The 23,237-nt window shown below is 43.0% G+C and overlaps 1 protein-coding gene across 1 annotated transcript in view; it reads right to left on the bottom strand.

Moving 5' to 3' along the window:
* shank3b (SH3 and multiple ankyrin repeat domains 3b) overlaps nt 1-23,237 on the bottom strand; it is an 82,896-nt gene that overhangs the window by 11,867 nt on the left and 47,792 nt on the right. Inside the window, exons 8-26 of the mRNA XM_050037848.1 lie at nt 20,545-20,674; nt 20,361-20,398; nt 20,044-20,160; nt 19,847-19,924; nt 18,203-18,269; nt 17,834-18,053; nt 16,407-16,582; nt 16,206-16,319; nt 16,036-16,111; nt 9,948-10,030; nt 9,431-9,555; nt 9,207-9,339; nt 8,906-8,986; nt 7,947-8,077; nt 6,046-6,139; nt 5,189-5,809; nt 4,265-4,558; nt 1,880-3,173; nt 1,762-1,788 (exon numbers count right to left, since the gene is read on the bottom strand). Of these exons, the coding sequence (XP_049893805.1) occupies nt 1,762-1,788; nt 1,880-3,173; nt 4,265-4,558; nt 5,189-5,809; nt 6,046-6,139; nt 7,947-8,077; nt 8,906-8,986; nt 9,207-9,339; nt 9,431-9,555; nt 9,948-10,030; nt 16,036-16,111; nt 16,206-16,319; nt 16,407-16,582; nt 17,834-18,053; nt 18,203-18,269; nt 19,847-19,924; nt 20,044-20,160; nt 20,361-20,398; nt 20,545-20,674 (3,899 nt within the window). The remainder of the gene's footprint in view (nt 1-1,761; nt 1,789-1,879; nt 3,174-4,264; nt 4,559-5,188; nt 5,810-6,045; nt 6,140-7,946; nt 8,078-8,905; nt 8,987-9,206; nt 9,340-9,430; nt 9,556-9,947; nt 10,031-16,035; nt 16,112-16,205; nt 16,320-16,406; nt 16,583-17,833; nt 18,054-18,202; nt 18,270-19,846; nt 19,925-20,043; nt 20,161-20,360; nt 20,399-20,544; nt 20,675-23,237) is intronic.

Below are 23,237 nucleotides of genomic sequence, written 5' to 3'. Positions count from 1 at the left end.
TCTCAGCCTCTTTCAGTAACGGACCTGTGTGCCTTAGCAATTATTCTACACACTATTCAAGATACTTCGAGTATTTCCTGGGGTGAAACTCCCCAGGTGGCGTTGTTGGCTCATCCTCTATCCTCCCGTGTGTTAAAATTCCAATTTATACCTACCTCCCCCTCGCCACAGTTAGATGCCTGAAATAAGGTCTGTGGTTAACGTTTTGTTCTATATGACATAAACTATGTTAGTAAATATCCCACTGATGAGTTTCAAAGCTTTTATGTGTCTTAAAAAAGACGTTTGCTAACAAGTGGCTAAATGAGACTACAGAACGTCGTTGCGCCAAATACGGCCTTACACCCTCATTGTGGTGGTGACACTTAAGTCAAGTGACTTTAGTGTAGTTCGCTAATAGCCTAATGTTAGATATTTACTTCTGGTGACTGCATTTAGGTCTCAAAAACTATGAAAGTGGTTTTGTGATGGTTATCTTGCTGAACAAAACGTATCGCAAACATTTGTTTGCCACAGAGCTTATTTTCTGCAACAATCCAAAATCCAGTGGTAAAATCCCGTAGGCTTTTTGAAGAGGTAACCATGGTGACTCTAACTTCTGCATTGGCCTACAGAAAAACACCATCCCTGCAGCACTCTATTCTTAGTAATAGTCTACTAATTTTGGAGGTAACAGTTTTTTTTAATTCAAAAAGAAGTAGACAAAAGCAGCTGTCCATTTCTATTTTGCCGACTGACTCAACTGCTAGCTATAGCCAGCTAGCTAGTTAGATAATTAAAGCTAATGTTAATTCAATAGTTGACCCCTTTGAAACTGTGGACCCTGTGAGAAAAGGTCTTAAATATGCTTTTGATCGTTACATATATAATATTATTGCTAAAAGCCGCCTACTGACGGTCCCAAGAGTCAGAACAAAACACGGTGAAGCAGCGTTTCGTTATCATGCAGCACAAACCTGGAACAACCTCCCAGATGATGATAGACAGCCCCGACACTGAACAGTTTGAAGTTAAAGCTAATTTAGCATTCAGTAATTAATTTTACGTTTTATCTTTTTTTTGTCTTTACTCTTTTCTGTATCCTTTATCATGTTTTATATTTTATTGCTCTGTAAAGCACTTTGAATTGGCCTTGTGTATGAAATGTGCTATACAAATAAAGTTGCCTTGTCTTGCCTAAAAGACTGAGGCTAAAGCTAATGTCTCAGGACACACTCTCACCAGTTAATGATCGATGTAGAGGACATGAAAACAAAGGGCCAGCATTGTTTTTGCATTATAATGAAGCTAGCTTTCTGCTGAGTCATAGAACAATATCATAAGAATAAATGTCAGATAATGTAATTTATCACTCAAATATAACCCTGTGTGGATCTTTGGACAAACAACATAAGTCTGACTTGTGCTAGTTAATGCTATGCTAACTCTTAGCCTTAGAAGTAAAGCTAAGGTACTATTATAGATGGTTAGCTAGTAAGTCAAATATGCTAATGTTTGCAGCTTGCTTAAATCACTCTTACGACAGCACCATGCACACCACATGTTGAAAAACACAAAGCTGACAATTGGACTGGATTTTTTTGGGCAGAGGTGTTAGGGAAATGGTCAATGCCAAGGTTTTATTCAAAAGACGGATAAGACAGTCATGTCAGGCATTTAGTCGTTAGTCATCTGTCAAGAAGGTGCAGGTTAGTTGACTGTTAGCCAATGAAAATTATCTCTTAGCAATAACGGGATTGTTTACCAGAGATAAAAACCTACGATTTACTCTCTCCATTGTCCACATATCTGGAACAACACAAACAACAGATTCTGTTACAACACACACACACACACACACGGTAGTACTATCAGGTCAGTATAAGGCATCTTGTAGTACCTGGCACCTCCTACTGGTGACCTCCGGCCCGGATCGAGGGGACTCGGCTCCTCCCCCAGAGAGTGACTGTCTTTGTTGAGCAGCTGTAGCCGATTAGCCAGATCCAGTCCGGACCCCGCCCTGCCGCTCAGCTCCAGAGCTGATGCCGACCGGCTGGTCAGATCCACAGCTGACCCTGACCCCTGACCTCCTAGTGCTGCTGGACGTCCCCCGTCATCTGGGCTGAAGCTCCGCCGCTCATCACGGTCGTCTCCGCCCCCCCACAGCTTGGACCTCCTCTGGAACAGATAGCGTGGCTGCCGTCCACCACTGGTGGGGGAGGAACAGAGCGGTGAGGAGGGGGAGGAGCAGGATGCAGCAGACGGGAGGAGCTCACTGTCTGATGATTGCTTCAGCAGCGGGTCCCGCAGTGCAGAGCGGCCCCTACCGATGGGTGAACGAAGGCGTGGCTTAAGAGCAGATGGGGAGGTGGAGGGGGAGGAGGGTGACGGGTGAGCAGCAGGAGGAGAGGAGGGGGAGGTTGGAGCAGGAGGGGAGGCCAAGGTTATGGAGGGAGGGAGGGAACTGGGGGAGGAGGAGCTGTCGAGGAGCCGTTCGTCACCTCCTTCCTCCTCATCACCACGCCTACCCAGGGAGTCAGGACCGCCCTCTCCTCCCCCTCCCTCCCCGCCCCGCCGAGGCAACAAGGTGAGGGAGGATGGGGGAGGAGGGGCGGGAGGGCTGGCAAAGGCAGCAGGTGGAGTTACCAGGCCGATTCTGCGAAGCTCCTCTCTAGTCTCCTCATCACTGGACGACAACAACGCCGGTGGGAGTGTAACTGTGTAAGCCCCGCCCTCCTCCTCTGAGCTGCCCACTGTGAGGCTTCTCCGCCTGTCAATCAAAGCATGAGTCTCATTGGCCAGTGTTGGCAAGGGGGTGGGTCTCCAGCGTTCAGGGGAGGGGGCAGCAGGTGATGTCACTCCTCCCTCTGTTTCAGGACGCTCCACCTGTCCGTCAGGGAACAAGGGCGGGGTTATGCGTTTATGCCTCAGTTCAGGACTGGTCTGAGGAGTGGTGCGCTTGGTTCGCTGCTCGGGGCTCGTCTGAGGGGTAGTGCGTTTGGACCGTGGCTCTGGGCTGCTCTGCGGGGTGGTGATAGGAGTGCGCTTATGTCTGCCCTCGGGGCTGGCAGCTGGGGTGGGTATGGGTGTGGTGGAGGCAGATACATGTTTAAGTCGAGGCTCTGGGCTTGGCGTGCGGGCAGTTAGCGCTCGTTCTCGTGCAGCAAGAGCCAGGGCGAGGGGAGATGAGGGGTCTGAGAAGAGAGCAGATGATTAAAGGTGGGTAAGTGTTCGTATGGATGGAATGTCATGCTTCAGTATATTTTTGTAGCCGCAGATACTGATCTCAGTTGGGTTAGTGATTACCTTTCCAGCAGACAGCTTACTATCATTCGTGGTCATTTAAAATCATCTACCTCCCCTCTGACCTGTGCAGTACCTCAAGGCTCTGTCTAAGGTCCCTTTCTATTTTGTAGAGTACGGCAAGGCCGTGCCCTAGGTCCTTCCTCTATTTTGTGGAACACCTAAAGACTGTGTCTAAATTGGCCTTCCATTTTGGGGAGTAACTCAAGACTCTGTCCAAGGTGCCCCTCTATTTTTTGCAGTGCTTCAAGGCCTTGCCCTAGGTGCTTCTCTATTTTGTTAAACCTAAAATCACCTTAGGGAACTGTCCTAGTTCCCCTTCTATCTTGTGGAGTACCTAAAGGGTTTGTCCAAGGTGCCCTTCTATTTTGTGACGACCCTCAAGGTACCTTTGTAGGCCCGATCCAATTTTATAAATTACCTCAAGGCACTGTCCTAAGACCTCCGTCCATTCTGTGGTGTACCTCAAGGCTCTGTCCCTGGTCCCCTCTATTATGTGAAAGTACCTTGAGGCTCTGTTTGAGGTACCCCTCTCAGTAGTGAAGTATCTTGAGGCTCTGTCCTAGGACCTTAATATATTGTGGAGTACCTCAAAGCTCTGTCCTAGCTTTGCTTTTAATTTGTGGAGTACCACAAGGCTTTATCCTACGTCCTGAACTCTTATGTGGAGTACCTCAAGGCACTGGTTTTTGTCTTTTATGGAATACCTAAAGGCTCTGGCCTATGTCTTTTTCTATTTTGCAGAATATGTCAAGGCTCTAGCCTTGCCCTTTTCGATGTTGTGAAGTACCTCAAGGCTCTGTCCTATCTTTAATTTGACTATGTACTTTGAATCGGCAAAATCCTATGTAATCATAGCACTTCTTTTCAATGCTATGCCAGTGACATAGAACTTTGGAGAAGTTGGAGAAAGGTAATGCTTTAGTTCCCAGAATTGATTATTGTCATACAGAATGCATCCAGAATGTGCTGTCAGACTGACCTAGAGGCTTCCCAGTCAATGGGTGGAGGAAGGTGTGAGGCGTTGGTGAGGGTGACAGGACCGGGGCAGGAGGGGGAAGCTCGCCGAGGTCGTCCATCGAATGGCTCTGAGTCAGCAGGGGCGGCACTTGGTTTTCTGATCCGGCTCCCTCTACAGACAGGAAGAGAGATGACCGGCGACCCTGAACCCGAGCGCGCTCTGAAAGGACCTGCTGCTGGTACAGCTCCGCCCTACTGGGGCTGCTGGGTCCACCTCCGTCTACTTTCAACAAATCATGATCTTTGATTCCAAGTCCTAGAAGAATAAAAATATATGGAGTCAGACTGGTGGGAGTGATGATTAAGAGTCTACAGCAATCAATTTGTGACTCAATCCTGAGCACATAATGAGACATTTTGAGTGCATGAAAATGTTTCCTGCAAGCACATGAATTTTATTTTGTAAAGAAACAATTAAAGGAAAAAAAACTACTACTACTTAATTTTAGCAAACAAAAATCAATTCAGTACTCAATTATTTGCTTGTTTCCTATTATCCATTTTAGCTCACAATAATAAACTCTCAAATTTTCTTTTCTGTGTGCTTCCAAGATTTCCCGCAAACTTGTTCTCCGTGACAGATTTTACAGTGTGCTACTATTTTTGGCCAAGTAGATACCTTGAGTAGGTCATTTCTGATTGGCTGTTTTGTCTCCAGTTTAATCACAAGTAAGAGAAGAAGGTAAGCACTGGGAAATGGGAAGGACAACACAGGAAATAGCTTGTACAGTTTTTGTAACCGCAATGAAATTTCATTCGTAAGATGGTCTGTACTTTTTAGGTAGCTAGCTAGCCTCTGACATGTAGCAGTAGCTAACTAGGCTAATTGGCTAACTTGCTAACACAAATATAACTCAGTAAGACAACAGGTGTGAGCGATCCTGACCCTGCTCCTCTACAGGAAGTTGTTTCAACAAAGGTGACTTCCTCCTCTGTGGCTTGGAGGGTGCAGCCTGCTGTCCCACGTTAGCATAGGGGTTTTCTATTGGTCGTCCCCGGCGGCGTGACAGTGGTGAGTGGCCAAGGGCGGGGCTGGTGCTGTGGAGAGACAGCGTGGAGGTGTGTGTGGCGGTGTGAAGCGTGTGCGTGGCAGTGTGCGTGGCGGTGTGCAGCGTGTGCGTGGCGGCGGCGGCGGCAGTGTGCGCATCAGGTTGCAGCTGCGGTGGCGTGTCCTGCAGGATAATCATGGACCTCGCCTTCCTCTGACGCTCAGCGTGGGCGTGGCTCCTCGTCGGTGAATCGGAGAGCTCCTGGAGCCTCGGCTCCGCCCCCGGCTTAAAGCTGGAGCGGGTTAGACCGTCCCCTCTGGCCGGGGGAGGAGGCGGGAGGAAGGATGGGGGAGGGCCAGAGTCGAGGATGAAGATTGAGGTGCTGGAAGCGGAGGCGGAAGGAGGAGGGGGTGGAGCTGTCTGAGGAGGAGGAGGGATGAAGCTGTCTGTCAGTGAGGAGCTCCGTGGAAACCGACTTTCATTGATCAGCGCTGAGATCCTGTCGTCCTCAGGTGTGCCTGCCGTGGAGACGTTAAAATAAAAGTAACCAACAGATATTTAAAACTAAATAAACAAACAAATGTGTTTGTGATTTTGAGTATTTAAATAAAACTGACCGAACATAAATAATATATATAAATGCTTAATGAGTACTTTCAGTTTTGGTACTTCTTCCACCACCGTCTCTCGTACTTATGTGCATAAAATACCACCTCTGTGTGTGTGTGTGTGTGTGTGTGTGTGTGTGTCTTACCGAAGCTCTTGGTCCTGGACATCCCTCGGGGTAAAGCCATGGTGCTTTTCTCTGGAGCTGAGGGGGGCACCAGACCCTGACGCTCGAACAACGACTGCAGACACAAACACACAAACTCAAAATGTACATTTTAATATAGTCGTCAGGTTATTGCTGTCTTTTCTTACTTTGCAGTGCGTCGAGCTCTCAGGGTCACTGTACTGAAAGGGTTAAGTTAGGCTGCGATTTACAAGAAAAATGATGCTGTGCGGCAGCAATATCTCTCTGGTTCCTCTTCAGTTAATTCCCCTCAGGACCTCTCAGATTTATCTTGTGAACCCTTGTGGGCATGGATGGAAAACTGAACGGGCCTACCAAGAACAGGTCCTGGGGCCCCAAAAAACCAGAGGACTCCCTAGTTTTCACCTGCAAAATGTCACTCAAATTAACATGTACCGACCACAGAGAAACTTAAACTGACCACAAGCAGACAAAAAAAGTCCACAGAGAGTTGTAAAGGAACTGCAAAGAATAACTACAAGAACAAACTACCACAAATGGACAAAAAAATGACAAAAAGACACAAACAGGGTTCCCGCACATTTTCATGGACAAAAATTTAAAAGTTTTCCATGACTTTTCAAGGACCCATAATCATTTTTCTCCCCTACATGCCTGGCGTTTTTCAAACATATCAGATTCAAACTTAATTCAAACATAATTCAGCTGCCACACATGAAGTGAAAGACGAAACGTGTGGAGAAAATGGAGACACGTACATGATGGTAAACAAAACGTCACACGTAGAGCTACGTTGCGTTTAAAGCTTCAGAAAATGACTGCGATGTTACATTATGTTATGGAAGATTACTGTAACAATTTCATTACACAACAAAATTCTATGACTTTTCCAGGCCTGGAAAATGTGATCATGAAAGTCCATGACTTCTCCAGATTTGCAATGACCTTGGGCCCGTTTCCACCGCAGGAACTTCGGGGTACTGTAATTTTATGGGGCCGGGGCCGTTGGTGCGTGTCTCCACCGCAGGAACCACCCCCGAAGGACAGAGTTCCGGAACTTTTACAGGGGCTAAACAAGTCCCTGCCTCGGAGTAGGTACTCAGAACGGCCCCGAGAGGCTCCTGGCTGGGGCTTGGGGACTACTTGGTGCTGATTGGATATACTCAAGGCGGGATGTCAACAGAAAGCGACAAAATAGCCGGCATTTTTAAAACTCAGCAGACGTCCTCTCCTCTCCTTCATCGCTTCCACCGCCATGTAAACGAAGAGACACGCCAGAAACCCAGCAACCACCTCAGCTCCTTCCATGTTGATAATTGTCTTTCTTATGTCTGCTTTCTTCTTCGTACTTCTGCTTCTTCTTCTTTGTTGTTGTTCTTCTTTGTTTATTTCTTTGCCACGTCACCCCCGGTCAAAATGGTCGCACAACGATTACGTCACATCCAGAGCCCGGTAACTTTACAGGAACCTTCCTCCTACTACGCTCTCTCAGTGGAGACACGGTGGTTGAGAGGGCAGAGCGAGAGGACGTTGCTGTAAAGTTCCTGCCCCCCAAATAGTACCAGGAACTCTGCAAAAAAAGACGCAAAACCACCACAAAATCTGTGTGTCTTGCTTCTGTGTAGGAGAGGTGGTGGGGCCTTTTGCACATCTGTGCCCAGGGGCCCATTGTCTGGTATTCTGCCCATGCTTGTGAGGGTCATCCTCTAGGTTGGGAATCACTGAGAGTGACTGTATGCACAGACTTCACCCTTAAATGCAGAACTATCCATCTTAAGATCTTCAGAAATCGCGTCCCTGATAGTCATTAATACACACCTGATGTTTGGATATTTTACAACCTTTAATACTCGTCATATAGCACTAACTATAAGTCGCAGTAATGTTGCTGGTGGTCTTACGTTAATCTCAGCTTGTGTGATTCGGCGGCTGGTCGGTCTCTGTTTCACTGTCGCCGCTCTGAAGTCGTCTGACGGTCGACCCCTCAGAACGACTTCCTGTTGACCCCCGGCCAACATCTCATCCAGTTTCTCTGCAGGGAGGAGACGTGATAAAAAAAACAAGATAAACAAAACAAAAAACAAAACAAAACAAAAAATACAAAAAAATAAAAATAATGAAACACAAAATCACGACACGACCATAACAACAACAACAACAACAACATGACATCAGTCAGCAAGGCTGTAGCCAGGACTCAAATAAAAAAAGAGCCAAATTTCACATTTATTTATTACCTGAAGTGTTCAAATATATTTTCTATAAATGTTCCCTCCCTACAGGTGGTTTAACGTCTTCTCTACGTCTAATGTGATTGTCACTGTTGCTGTTACTGACACAAATAACAACAAGGATGCAGTTTTTGCTATCAGTGCAATAACTACACTAATGACATGTTATCATTACTGTTATTACTTTATTGCTATTATCACTCAAATTTTTGTTTCTGTCCTTCCTTTTGCTTTCACTTTTTTTCCATGTGTGCTGTCAGAGCACTTTGGATCAACTCTGTTTGTGTTAAAAGTACTTTTATTCTGAATACTTCCTGCAACACTGGCGAGGACATGCGTCAGCTACGGCCCTGGCTGTTACATCACCGACACACCATGACATCAGTGCAACATCATGCCATGAGATCAACATCCATGTGTACTACAGTGTCGTATCACATCAACAAACGCCACAAACAACAACTATGACATCATCAGATCAGATGCGACTCACCGTAGCGTCTCCTCCTGGCTGCAGACAGAACAGAGGTCAACAACACGCACTCCTACAGTTTAACTTAACTCTGCACTGTGTGAGTGAGTGTGTGTGTGTGTGTGTGTGTGTGTGTGTGTGTGTGTGTGTGCTTTACCTATGTCCTCCAGGTCAGCAGTCATGGACTTGGATCGGAGTGTCAATGAGGTGCTGGGGGCTCGTTTTGGAGGGGGCGGAGCTACAAAGCAAGAACCAATCAGATCACAGTTAGTGAAAAACAAAGGCATTTGTGTGACCAAATAAAGTAAGATCACACGTCAAATCTGTCCCCCCAAATTAACGGGGCGCTAACCAGGTGAATGAATGAAATAAAAATAAATAAATAAAATAATAAAATAAATAAAAATAAAAATTAAAATAAAATAAAATAATAAGTAAATCAAAACTCTGAGCTGGACCTTTCTTCCTGATCAGGTTGGATTCAGATTTCCTGGAAACAGATACGACCTTCATCAGCAGTCGACTTCCACCCTGACGGATCAGAGAGACGACCTGCCGGTGACCCACCTTCACCACATCATTGCCGTTCACCTGGACGACACACAGACAGGTACGTCACAGAGCTGTAATGATCTGTAGCAGAGATCTAATGAAGCCACACATCAGAGGACAGGTGCGTTACCTCTATGAGGAAGTCTCCAGTCCGTAGCCCCGCCCTCCAAGCCACGCCCCCCTGGTCCACTGACTCCAGGTACTGGAGGGCGGGGAACGCAGGGGTGGGGGCGAACTCCTCGATGGGGGTCTCAGCTGTAAAGAGAGGCAGAGTACTTTTACTTTAAGTGTATCCTGATGCTTATACTTTTGTATTTTTACTTTTAAATGCAGGACTTTTACTTGTACCAGAGTATTTTTACTCTGTGGTACTTTAACTTAAGAGAAAGATCTGAGTGTTTTTTCCATCACTAGGTGCTAGGATGGGGGTTGTAGTCTTTTCAGGATAAGACTCAGTGGACTCTGTAGTTATTATGAAACGACACAGCAAGGAGTTTTAAAGCTCACTGCTCTTCCTCTGAAGACTTCACTCTGTTTTAAATATCTCTCTTTTTTCTTTCCCAACACCTCCAAACACCCACCACTCCTCCATCCATCCATCCATCCATCCATCCACTCCTCCATCCATCCATCCATCCAGTTTCTACCTTTAGCTCCTCTGAGGACAAAGCCGAATCCTTCGCTCTCTCTCTTCTGCAGCACGGCGGTTTTCTCCTCGATCACATAGTCACTGACAGACAGAAACAGGAAATGTTTTCAGGTTGTATGTAGTTATATGAGCTGTAGAGTAAATGCAAAGCGTGGAGAGGTTCAGAAAGCTCACATACAGGGGCCGGTTGCACAAAACACCTTGAGGTTTCTCCTTAAAGGTCCAGTGTGTAAGATTGAGGGGGATTTAGTGGCGTCTAGCAGTGAGGATTGCATCCAGCTGAAACTTCTCCTGGTTAGAATTCCTTCAGTGTTCATAGTTCAGGAGCTGAATTATCTCTCTCTCTCCAATACAAACAGACCAGGAGATTGAAACCAGTAAAAACACTGAATAAAGCACTTTCACTTTACAAATCAGTGTTCTTCCGTTGTTGTTCAGCCTGTCGCAGAGGGGCTGCTAACTACAGTGGCCAATGTGAAAACACGAAGGTCCCTGTCTAGAGCCAGTGTTTGGTTTGTCCGTTCAGGTCTACTGTAGAAAAAAACCCGGCAAAAATGGCGATCTCCGTAGACGAGGACCTCCTCAACAAGTTCCTGAGAATGTTTCACAATAAAAGCCTGTTTGGAAAATGGAGAGATTCTCTCAGCTGAAATGATAATGGGCTTTTAATGTGAAACAGATACAGGAAGTGTTGAGTTTGAAATGACGGCGCGATGCATTATCTTTATCAAGGCAAACGGGGGCGATTAAAAGTAAAAATAGAATGAGAAATGACGGCCTGTTTGCAGTCTGTTTGAAATGAGGCTGGTAGCCTCTGCAGCTGTGCAGAGTAAAAGCCACTATTTTTTAATTTTCTTAGTTTATGTCCATCTCCATTATGAAGAAATAGCATTGTTCGCTAGCTTGATGCTAATGGCAGTACTCAGCAGGTTGATAAAGTGCCTCTGCTGTTTCACACCATCAGTTTTTCCTTTTTACTCTGTGTCCTAACGTCCCTACAGGAAATATCTACAAGGCGGGGCGTCGGTGGATTAGTGGTTAGAGCAGGCGCCCCATGTACAAGGCTGTTGTCGCAGCAGCCTGGGTTCGACTCCAGCCTGTGGCCCTTTGCTGCATGTCATTCCCTCTCTCTCTCCCCCTTTCACACTCAGCTCTCCTATCGATTAAAGGCAAAAATGCCCGAAAAATATCTTCAAGGCTGGGCTGTTGTTGTCCTACAGTTTCCACGGCAGCAGATCACTCTGTGTTCCTATTGGTCAAAGTGACGGCTGTGACGGGAGAAGTCAAAAAGACAAAAAGAAAATCAAACATGCTAGACTTTCTGTTGGAACGTCGTGAGGCGTCCTAGACGTGACGTCGGTTGTTGTCTACTATGACACACTACTCAAGATGAAACGATGGATTATCACGTACAACACTCGTAATTCATGAGCCGAGCCGATACCGTACGTCCCTATGTTGGGCAATAATCGGGCTGATATCATGTCGTGTGAACCCGGCATAGGGTAACGAAAAACGATTCTTAACTTCAGGTGATTGCACACTAAAGAAAACATACTTATATTATTATCCATTCCTGCCAATATATCCCCCTAAATCCTCCACACTGGACCTTTAAATATTACACTTAAGGCTTTATTTCTCCTTAGCTGAGGAACTTACTTAAGGGTGTTGCACAGGAAATGGTTTCGTTCGTTAAGGAAAAACGTTAAGGCATGTACGGCACTGAAATAGATTTTACAGTTGTAAAATTCTAGAACTTCCATGGAGACCATTTGCGTGCAGTCGCGCTTGTGATACATGTTACCACCTCACCCGTTCTCCTCTCAGAAAGTTGGCCTAGAGATCGTCAAAAAAATGTCAGAAGAAAAGAAACAGACAACGGGAAACAACAAATATGGAAGATAATTAAACAAAAATCAATTCAAGAGGGAACACTCTTCTCCGGACGCGTCCATTTTCTTCACTTATCGCCATAAATTCGTCCTCGTTGCTGTTAAGATACGGTTCAACCATATAACTAACATTAAGGGAATACTTAAGTATAAGACCAAGATAAGGAGAAAACCTTGTATAGCACTTAAGTGAACATCTTAAGGAAACCTTAAGGAGAAGACATATGGGTGTTTTGTATTTATGTAGCACTTTTAGAAACACAGTTACAAAGTGCTTCACATATATAAGTACAAATACAAGTATATACATATACGTATACATACATTCATACATACACTCTTAGAAATAAGGGTTCTAAAAGGGTTCTTCCACAAGGGCTGAGGTTCTACCCAGAACCAATTGCTTCTGAAAAACCCTTTTTGGAAGAACCAGTTCTTCAAGGATTGAACATTAACCCATGTTTCACTTGTATTGTTAAATGTAAGACGTATCTAGAATCCCCTTAATTAATGAATTTTACTTGTGTTCTGCCGCAGTTGATCTCTTTACCACCCTTTAACGCCATGCAGTAACACATGGTTTACTGAAATTATTATTATTATTATTTTTATGGGTACCTGGTACTTGGCATTTTGTATTCAGTTCTAGTATGGAAATGAGTGTCCCTTCCCAACCCTAATGTGCTATTGAAATAGTACAGACTGTCGTAGTGGAAGTGATTTCACGAAATCTCCGCCCCCTTAAAAACATTATTGTGAACCACAAGTGTCTCTTGACAGGTTTCTGGATGAGGACCTTGGAATATAAATATATTCTCAGTAAATACCCCTGAGTGCGCCTAGACATAACCCTTGAAATATAGAAGGGTTCTCATTAGAATCTGGTTGGATTTAAGATGAAACCCTAGGAATATTAAGGGGTTCTTGGTAGAACCCCCAGGGTGGGTTGTAGATGAAACCCTTGGAATATAAAAAGGTTCTTGGTCAAGCCCCCCTGGATGGGTTCTAGATGAAATCCTTGGAATATAAAAGCGTTCTTGGTACAACCCTCTAGGCTGGTACTCAGTATCCGAATTAGCCATCAAGGTTTTCTTGAATCGTTCTTAATCTGGCCCCTCCCCTGGGACCACTTTGCCTTGCCAGGGGCTATAAGCCCTGAACAACACAGCTCCCAGAATCACAGGGACACGCAAACCTCTCCACCATGTTAAGATGGCATTTCTCGGTTTGGTGTGGTGTCTACAGCGTTGCGAACACTGTGCTGGATCGTGGTGGTGAAGAGGGAGCTGAGCCAGAAGGCGAAATTTTCGATTTATGTCCCAACCCTCACCTATGGTCATGAGCTCTGGGTAGTGGCTGAAAGTATGAGGCTGCGAATACAAGCAACGGCGAGTTTCCTCCGTGGGGTGGCTGGGCTCAGCCTTAGAGATAGGGTAAGGTGCTCGGACATTTGCGGGGAGCTCGGAGTAGAGCCGCTGCTCCTTCACGTTGAAAGGGGTCGGTTGAGGTGGTTCGGGCATCTGATCAGGATCCTCCTGGATGACTCCTGTTAGAGGTGTTCTGGGCACGTCCCACTGGTAGGAGGCCCCGGGGCAGACCCAGAACACACTGGGGGGATTACATATCTCATCTGGCCTGGGAACACCTTGGGTGCTCCAGGAGGAGCTGGAAAGCGCTGCTGGGAAGAGGGACGTCTGGGGTACCTTACTTGGCCTGCTGTCCCCACGACTGGGGCCCGGATAAGTGGATAAAAATGGATGGACATATGGATATACTTTCTTTGGTAGAATCCCGTCTGCGTTCTTGATAGCACCCTTAATAATATGAATAGGATAGAACCCATAACCCCAATACAATACCCTAAGAGAGGGTTCTGGGTGGAGGTATTACACCATAGAACAGATCTCTGAAGAATGAACAGGTCTTCCAGGAACTGAAAAGGGTTCTTCTACAGGAGAAAAAAGCCTAAGAACCCTGTATGGTTCTTCCTAGCACCTTTATTTTTAAGAATGTACATACAAACATACCCACATACGCATACATATGCACAATACGTAGACATGAATTAATTGAAGCACACGACCAAAATAAACAAAGCTAAAGGCAGAGTGTTTATAAAAAGGCTAACCTATTCTTTTTCAGTAGCCGCTTATAACAAACCACAGATTCAGCAGATCTGATGGAATGGGGAAGGCTGTTCCAAAGTTTGGGAGCTACAGCCCCATGAGCACGGCCTCCTCTGGATTTGAAGTAGGAATGGGGAACAGAGAAAAGGCCTTGATCAGAAGATCGGAGTAGCCAACAACTAAAAAAGGGGCTCAACAGCTCGGCTATATATGCAGGGACCAGGCTGTGCAAGGCCTTGTAAGTGATTAGTGAAGTCAATCGTGTGTTTTACTGGACGCCAATAAAGAGAGGAAAGAACTGGTGTGATGTAGGACCAATGACAGTTTTTGTTTACAGCCTAGCCGCGGCATTTTGCACCAGTTGAAAACGAGGTGGGAAGGACTAAATGATGCAAGAAAAGAGGGAGTTACAACAGTCTAAAAGAAAAGATTAATGATAGTTTGATTTTTGGAATTTCTCAACTGAAAGATACTGACTGAGTTTGGTAACGTCAGCTTCACAGTTCAAATGCTAAATGCTGGTCAAAATTCTAGGTATTTTATTAAAACCTTAACTCGGAGTTTAAGGAAAATCCTAACCTAAGTTGTTTTGTGCAACCGGACAATCCTTAGATATAGTCTAAACAGATAATTCTAAGATCTAATATTATGCTTGGGGGGATTAGTGAAATGTATTTACATAAGAGGTTAAACTATCAACACCAGTTTACAAAGACTACAAGAAACACATGTAAAATGCTAACTACACTAATACTAATGCTAACTACACCAATACTGATGCTAACTACACCAATACTGATGTCAACTACACCAATCCTAATGCTAACTACAATAATGCTAATACTAACTACACCAATACTGATGCTAACTACACTACTACTGATGCTAACTACAGCAATACTAATGCTAACTACTCTAATACTAATGCTAACTACACTACTACTGATGCTAACTACAGCAATACTAATGCCAACTACACCAATACTGATGCTGACTACACTACTACTGATGCTAACTACAGCAATACTAATGCTAACTACTCTAATACTAATGCTAACTACATTACTACTGATGCTAACTACAGCAATACTGATGCTAACTACAGCAATACTAATGCTAACTATTCTAATACTTATGCTAACTAAACTAATACTAATGCTAACTATTCTAATACTTATGCTAACTACACCCATACTGATGCTAACCACACCAATACTAATGCTAACTACACTACTACTGATGCTAACTACAGCAATACTGATGCTAACTAACTACAGCAATACTAATGCTAACTATTCTAATACTTATGCTAACTACACTAATACTAATGCTAACTATTCTAATACTTATGCTAACTACACCCATACTGATTCTAACCACACTAATACTAATGCTAACTACACCAATACTGTTGCCAACTAAAACGGCACCAATACAAAATACACAGTACTAATGGTAACGACACCAATAATAGTGCTAACTAGTACCAGTACTGTTGCCAATGAAAGCGAATTTAAAAACTTTTTTAGGAGATAATGTTATGTGTTTAAACAAGTAAATATACATAGATAAATACTTCTATACGTGGAGACATAGAGCGATAGCAATAGTAGGAGTGAATTTAAAAAACTAATAAATAAATATGAAAACAAAATAAATTACATAAATGTTATAATAATACAAAAAAAATCAGTCAAAAACCTGTATTTAATTAATTTAATAACCTACCTGTATTTTATGTAATATTAAATGAGGCTGTCGTAAAATGACTCCAGCTTTTCATGAATGTCATCTTAGCAACATCGAGAGTAAAATTACGATTTTATTAATCTTTTTAGCAACTAATTATGGTGTTTAAAGCAGCTTTATCGACTGATATTTGTAAGCATACCCTGCTGTATTTATTCAACTATGTAAAGTTATTTTATTAATGATGTGATATTAAAGCCAATAAATAAACTAACTAACCAAGCGGTGGTGGGGGGTATCAGTACCAGACCTGTGTGAGGGGCACTATCAGGGGGTAGGTATAGCACATGCAGGAGGTGTAATGATGGTGCCTTACCTGTAGGAGGTGTAGTTGTCATAAGATCCTACAGTATAATGTCTGAACAGTCGCTTGGTGCGGTCCTCTCTCGTCTCTGAAACATACATCAACATATATTATAAAGTACTGTACATAAATATGGTATCAAATGTCCTACTATTTATATACAAATATTTATATTTCTTTACCCAGTCGTGGGTCATATTGTCTCATCTGGACTTCTTCAACACAGTCAGCAGGAAACCATCCCGTCCTTCCTTTAACACTTCCTTCCCAGAATCCTCCTTCACCTATTGACAGAACTGTAGATCCACAACACACAGAGTGTTACAGTATCGCTACACCAACAGGTACTGCTGTCTCAACTGTACACAGAGCTACAGTCTGACCTTTGACCCTCTCTCCTCGGTGCAGCTGGATCTCTCCGGTCCCCTGGGGGACGTGGGACCGGGTAGCGATGAAGGTGCGTCCTGGTACGGCGCTGTACAGCCTCCTCTTCCTCATTTGAGGGGTTAGAGGAGGGGAGGAGGGGGGACTGGTCTCCACATGACCTCCGCCACTCGGGCTGCAGACAGACAAGTCAACCAACGACAGTGTAATTAAACTCACCAGGGCTGTGTCTAACGACTGGTTCTTAACTAGCTACAATAATACTGTTAACAAATACACTGTTATGACTAAGACTACTAAAACCAAGGTTTAAACAGCACTGTTATCAACTGTGTCATCTACAGCAGATCTGTTGCCAACTATTATTAGTTATAATAATATTTGAAATTGCTTTAAAACATGGCAGTCACATTTATGCAGCAAAGTCAAGTAAGGATTAATACTCTGTTACTCAAAACCAAAACAGAACTACACTGATACTGAGTGTGCAGTTGGGAACAAGGAATATGGCTGCATCTGGTGCTGTTGTAAACTCCACCATTACTAATGTCAAACAAAGTACTGGTTCTAACTACACCGATGCTAATGCTAACTACACCGACACAAATGCTAACTACACCAATACTAATCCTAACTACACCAGTGCTAATGCTAGCTACACCAATACTAATCCTAACTACACCAGTGCTAATGCTAACTACACCAATGCTAATGCTAGCTACATCAATACTGATGTTAACTACACCAGTACTAATGCTACCTACACCGAGGCTAATGCTAGCTACACCAATACTAATGCTAACTACACTGATGCTAATGCTAACTACACCGACAAAAATGCTAACTACACCGATGCTAATGCTAGGTACACCAATACTAAAGTTAACTACACCAGAATTGATGCTAACTACACCAAATCTAATGCTAGCTACACCAGTACTGATGCTAACTACACCAATACTAGCACTAACTACACCAATACTAGCACTAACTACACCAGTACTGATGCTAACTACCAATAACAATGCAATGCTGTTACCAAAGAAAGTGGCACTAATGTAAAATAAACAAGTGCTAATGCTATATACACCAGTATTGATACAGACCACACCATTACTCAGGAAACTTCACCAGTACTAAGGCTTTACACACCAGTACTGATGCCAACTACACCAACCCTAATGTTAACAATACCATTACAAATGACACCTAGACCAGTACTGATGCTAAATGCAGAATTACTGATGCTAAGGACACCAGTACTAAAGCCAGCTACATCAGCACTGATGTCACCTACACCCCAGTGCTGACATGGACTAATAGTTGTAACAGCTGGATGACATGTTTGACGACAACAGTGTGTAAATATCAAACATACTGATCCTGTGTCTGAGTATAGTGTCCATAAGTGTCCGTATGTGTGTACCTGAGGCGGCGTGTGTGTCGTCGTAGCGAATGTGTGTGCGTGTCGTGGTGCGTTTCCAGGCTTTGGAGGGAGGGGCCAGGAGAGGAGGCGGGGCTTTCCAGAGCGTTGTCACTAGCTGAGCGAATCAGGGAGCGCGGTGAAGCCAGACCATTTCCAGCCGCCGTCCTGCTCACGCCGGCTCTGCGGCGCTTTGTGTAGGATGGAGTTTCTCTAAAGGGAACTACTTGGGCACATTAACACACACACGCAAACACAGACACACACACACACACACACACACAGTTAACTTCTACAGCTACTGTGACGTGTGCACTTGCACACACACATATACACAGAATTTAAATGTGTTTACAGTCTCAGCCAACTCACCAACGTCAGAGGTTTTGTGGATCTTAATGATTTCTGCAAGTTCAAAGTTCCCAGCAATTATTGCCACCTACACACAAACACACACACACACAAGGAGAGTCCGTGCATTATCATAACAACAACAAATGGATCAGACATTTGGCTTTATATATACCACCATTAAAAAGCATCAGGCTTTTATTCTATATTCTAATTATCAACAAAACCCATGAAAAGACTGAACGTGTTCGTCTGTGTTTCTTTTTCTAGATCCGCCCGCTCGGTCCTGCTGGATTTACACACTCAGGATAATGTTGCACATTTCAAGCCTCCGGGGAAATTTAGCAAATATCAAATCAGTGATAAAACAAAGGGTGAAACCTGCACTTGTTTGTAGGTAGAGGTCTCCTGACAACAGTTTTACAGGGAAATGTTTAGAGATCCAAATGTGTTTTAAAACGTAACTTTGGTATTTCTAACCTTTTCTAACCGGCAGCAGCCACACAGGCGGCAATGTAATGACTCAAGGCTTGTTCACACCATCAGTGTGCCTCCCAGCTAGCCCCGGCTCTCCGTTTGGATCCAACCGGAGCACCGAGCCCTGGTTTGTTATTCAGGTTAAAGTGGGAAGAAGCAGCGGGTTTATCGGGCAGCTGAGTGAAGTGGAGCCTGCGGAGGAAACACCGGGACCGTCTGGATGTAATAGTCCGTGGAGGTGCTGCGGTGCTCGGCTGCACAGATAGGAAACCCCTCGGCTGACAGGATGTACCACTCTCTCACTCCGCTCTCTCTCACGCAGGCGCAGAACGTACGTGCTACTTGGCCGTCGGATGTAGTCCGTGTAGTGTGTTCAAATGCAACTGACACAGGGCGACGTGAGGCGACGTAGACGACGCAACAGTTGGCTTTCGTCGCCGCTAGTTCTTTGATGTCGGTTTGGTGTGTCAGCACCTTTAAACAGTAAGATCCTTTTTGTTTAACCAGAAACAGCCCCAAAATCGCTATCGTCAAACCCACCAGACTCCATTTAAAAACAGTAATTTTAGCCTGTATAGAGGCAGCATGTTGTCACATCTAACTGGTGAATTAAGGGTTAATTTCAACCAAACCAGAGCTGGTGATTGTTGGAACAGTGGAAAGATGAACCAAGATGGTTTCTGTGAGTTTAATTTTGTTTCCGTCAACTTTTAATGAAGTGTGTCTTACAATCATAAAATTACTGTTTATTTAAATGGAGTCTGGAGGGTTTGGTGACGGTGATTTCAGGGCTGTTTCTGGTTAAATAAAAAGGATCTTACTCTCTAACACAAAGCTCTATCTCTGTAGGGATCCTTTCATGATGTTGTCACACACTTAGAATAACAATCTGAGCCTGTCAGTGACAGAAACAAACACTGTTAGTGGACGGACACTGACGGTGCACAGTTGCCCCAAGTGAGTGAATCATTACAGCTTGTTTTTCCGCTGCTGTCTGCAGTGCTCTCGCTGAATACTGGGCCAGTTTAAAAAACTGCTCTTCCCATCACTTAGACACAAAAACAGGAAAATAGGATTCAGGTTAAAAAATACCAAACTTACCCTTTAAGTTATTATACTGTGTATCCAGAGTATAATTACTCACACAAAATAATAATCCAAGATAAGAATTGTGTGTTTTTATTTTACCTGAAAGGCAGTCTGGTTGTTGTAGTTTTTGATGTCTTTATTTGCCCCTCTGAACAGCAGCACTCTGGCGCAGCTGTCCTGCAAAACCAGCAGCAATTATTTCAGTTAGATTTAAGTTAAAAAAAAACATCACACACAGAGTAACAGTAAGAGGACTTAAAAATATTATTCTTATGATGTGTTTTTTGGTGTGTTACCTGGTTGTATAGAGCACAGAGGTGCAGAGCGGTGTTTCCCGATGCATTCTGGGAACTCATGTCAGCTCCGTAGAACAGCAGGTGCTCCAAGTGCTGCACGTTACCATAGCGACATGCCTGAACTCACACAGACATGCGCCCACACACATACACACACACACACACACACACACACACACACACACGCACAGAAAAATCATAATTGTATAGGGCAAGTAATTCAATTAATTGTGGATGCTTGTGCATGTATGTGTGTGTTTGGATGTGTGTGTGTGTGTGTGTGTGTGTGTGTGTGTGTGTGCGCGTGCGTGTGTCACCTGGTGAATTTCCTGCCACCCATTCTCATCAGTCATCCCTGCAACCATGACAACAAGAATTCTTTCACCACTGAAGTGTTGTTTTTTTTCTCCACAGATGACACCAACAAAATGAACAAATAAAAATAATCACACGGTGACGTTGTATCACTAACAACAGATTGACCCCTGTGAGCCTCCGTACCGATGGTGGCGTGGTCCTGCAGCAGCAGCTCGCAGCAGTAGGGGGCGCCGCCCACCATGGCAGAGTGATAGAGAGGAGTTAGACCTCTGCTGTCCTTGTAGTCCGGAGACGCTCCAAGGTCCAGCAGAGTCTGAGGACCAGGACAGGACGAGACATTATGTAGATTAATTGTATTTAACTGTAACACTGCACATCATATACATGTAGTATTATTATTCCTTATATATCACACTGTACACATAGCTAATACTATATTATGTCTTATAGTGCGCGCTGTGATGTATGCTACATTATGTGGCACCACATCTACAGATTTCATCTCATATTGCATTTACCTTTAAATCCCACATGATATTACACTACAGTATTCTGGGGTTCACTGTTATAGTTGGTATCATATAACTCACTTTGCCTTAGACAGCACTGCAGTGTTAGTTCAAGTAAACTCTGGTCTTGGGTACTGTTTGTGTACGGCTTGCGATTTAATTCGAGTCTTTTGTCGTCTCTATTCTTGTTTCATATCCTTAAAATAATTTCTTTATCTTTTTTATTTTTACCTTTCTCTATTTATCTGAACTTATTTCTACCCTTGTGCTGCCACAACAATCGAATATTGTCTGGAGATCAATAAAAACTTATCGCATCACATCGCAATACGATATAAGATGTATTAACGTACGATACAATATGATACGATATGGTACAATACGATACGATAGAAGATATGATACGATGCGATACAGGACCATATGATATGATACAATAAGATAAAATGCAATACGATTCAGTACAATATGATACAATGTGATACGAGATGATTCAAGATGCAACGAGTGACAATATGAGTGTCTCGCATCTTATCATATCTATCATATCATCTCGTCTCACTTGGTATCATATCCCATTGTATCTTATTGTCTCATATCATCTCACGCAGTATCATATAGTATCTCATCTATGGTATCGTCTCGCATCTTATCTTATCTTACCATATTGTATCGTATCATAAGGCATCTTATATTTTCGTCTTGTCCCCTCTCCTCTCATATATGATATCGTATCGTCGCTCATTGCATCTTATCGTGTCACACTGTATCTTAAATTGAATCACAATGTACCGTATCGTTTTGCATTTTATCCTACCCTATCTTATCTTATCATCTTGTATCACATCGTATCATATCTTTTATCGTATCGTATTGTACCGTAACGTATCCTGTTGCATTTTATCTTATCTAATTGTACCGCATCTTATCGTATCATATTGTATCGTACTTTATTATATCTTATATCGTATTGCATCTGATCTTATCTTACTGTATTGTATCATATCGTATCGCACCTTATCGTATCATAACTCATCTGATATTTTTGTCTCGTCTCCTCTTATATCATATCGTATTGTATCATATCGTATCGTATCGTATTGTATCGTCGCTCATCGCATCTTATCGTACCATCTGGTATCACACTGTATCTTATATTTTATCATAATGTACCATATCGTTTTGCATTTTATCCTATCCTATCTTATCTTATCATCTTGTATCGCATCATATCATATCTTATATCGTATCGTATTATATATTTTATCGTATTGCATCTGATCTTATCTTAGTGTATTGTATCGTATCATATCGCATCTTATATTTTCGTCTCGTCTCAAATCATATTGTATTGTATTGTCGCATCTTATCGTATCGCGTTGTATCTTATATTGTATCATATTGTACCGTATCGTATTGCATTTTATCCTATATTGTATCGTATCACATCTTATTTTATCGTATCATATCATATCGTCTTGTATCTCATTGTATTGTATCTTTTTGTCTCGTATCATATCTTCTCATCTCGTATCCAATTGTAACACATCTTAACTAATCTTATCTTATTTATCAATAAATACGATACGACAAAAAAATAAGACTAAAGAACTTTGATTACATTTGTTAAGTAAAACTATTAATATTAAAGTTGAATTTACTAAAATATTAAACCCTCAGTCTTGAAGAAGTATTTAAGTTAAATATGTCTAAACTCAATAAACTGCACTGAGACAAAACCAGAATGAAGGCCTTTAATTTAAAAAAAAATTTGTGCAGTTAATTTGCACATCAATATATTTTTACAAACTGTTGTTTTTTCACGCAGAATATTACGCGACAAAGAAGCAACATAACTTTTTTGGTAATAAAGTTGATTTTCGAGCTTTTGCGCCTCACATTAAGGCACCAACCAGTCACTTTGTGTGGAACGGACTCACGTCACTAAGTCACAGCTACAAACGACCTGTTGCATCTGTCGCAAATTTCCGTCGCTGCCAGTATGAATAGTTTGGTGAGTACTTTGTATTTGTGTGTCGTTTATCCATCACGCCCCATCTGTGTGAAGGCCTTAAAGCTTAATTCACTGGGTCTCTGTGACGTACAGATTGTCCCTGAAGTTCCAAAATTTGCAATCATATGGTTTATACATGCTGACAGATTAATTTTAATTACTTTATATACTGCTGGTTAGTTTAATCTGTGATAATAGGTAATCAGTTATCAGTTTATTATACTGTGTATTAACCATCTGAATCTGTAAAGTAACTAAAGCTGTCAGAGAAGTGTAGTGGAGTTAAGAGTAAAAAATTAATAAGTATAAAGTCGCATAAAATTAAGTAAACTTCCGAGCTGTATGTGAGGACA

The sequence above is a fragment of the Epinephelus moara genome, chromosome 24 (assembly GCF_006386435.1).
Source record: "Epinephelus moara isolate mb chromosome 24, YSFRI_EMoa_1.0, whole genome shotgun sequence".
Lineage (NCBI taxonomy): Eukaryota > Metazoa > Chordata > Actinopteri > Perciformes > Serranidae > Epinephelus > Epinephelus moara.
The sequence above is the reverse complement of the archived record's forward strand: the minus strand, read 5'-3'. Positions and strand labels throughout refer to the sequence as shown.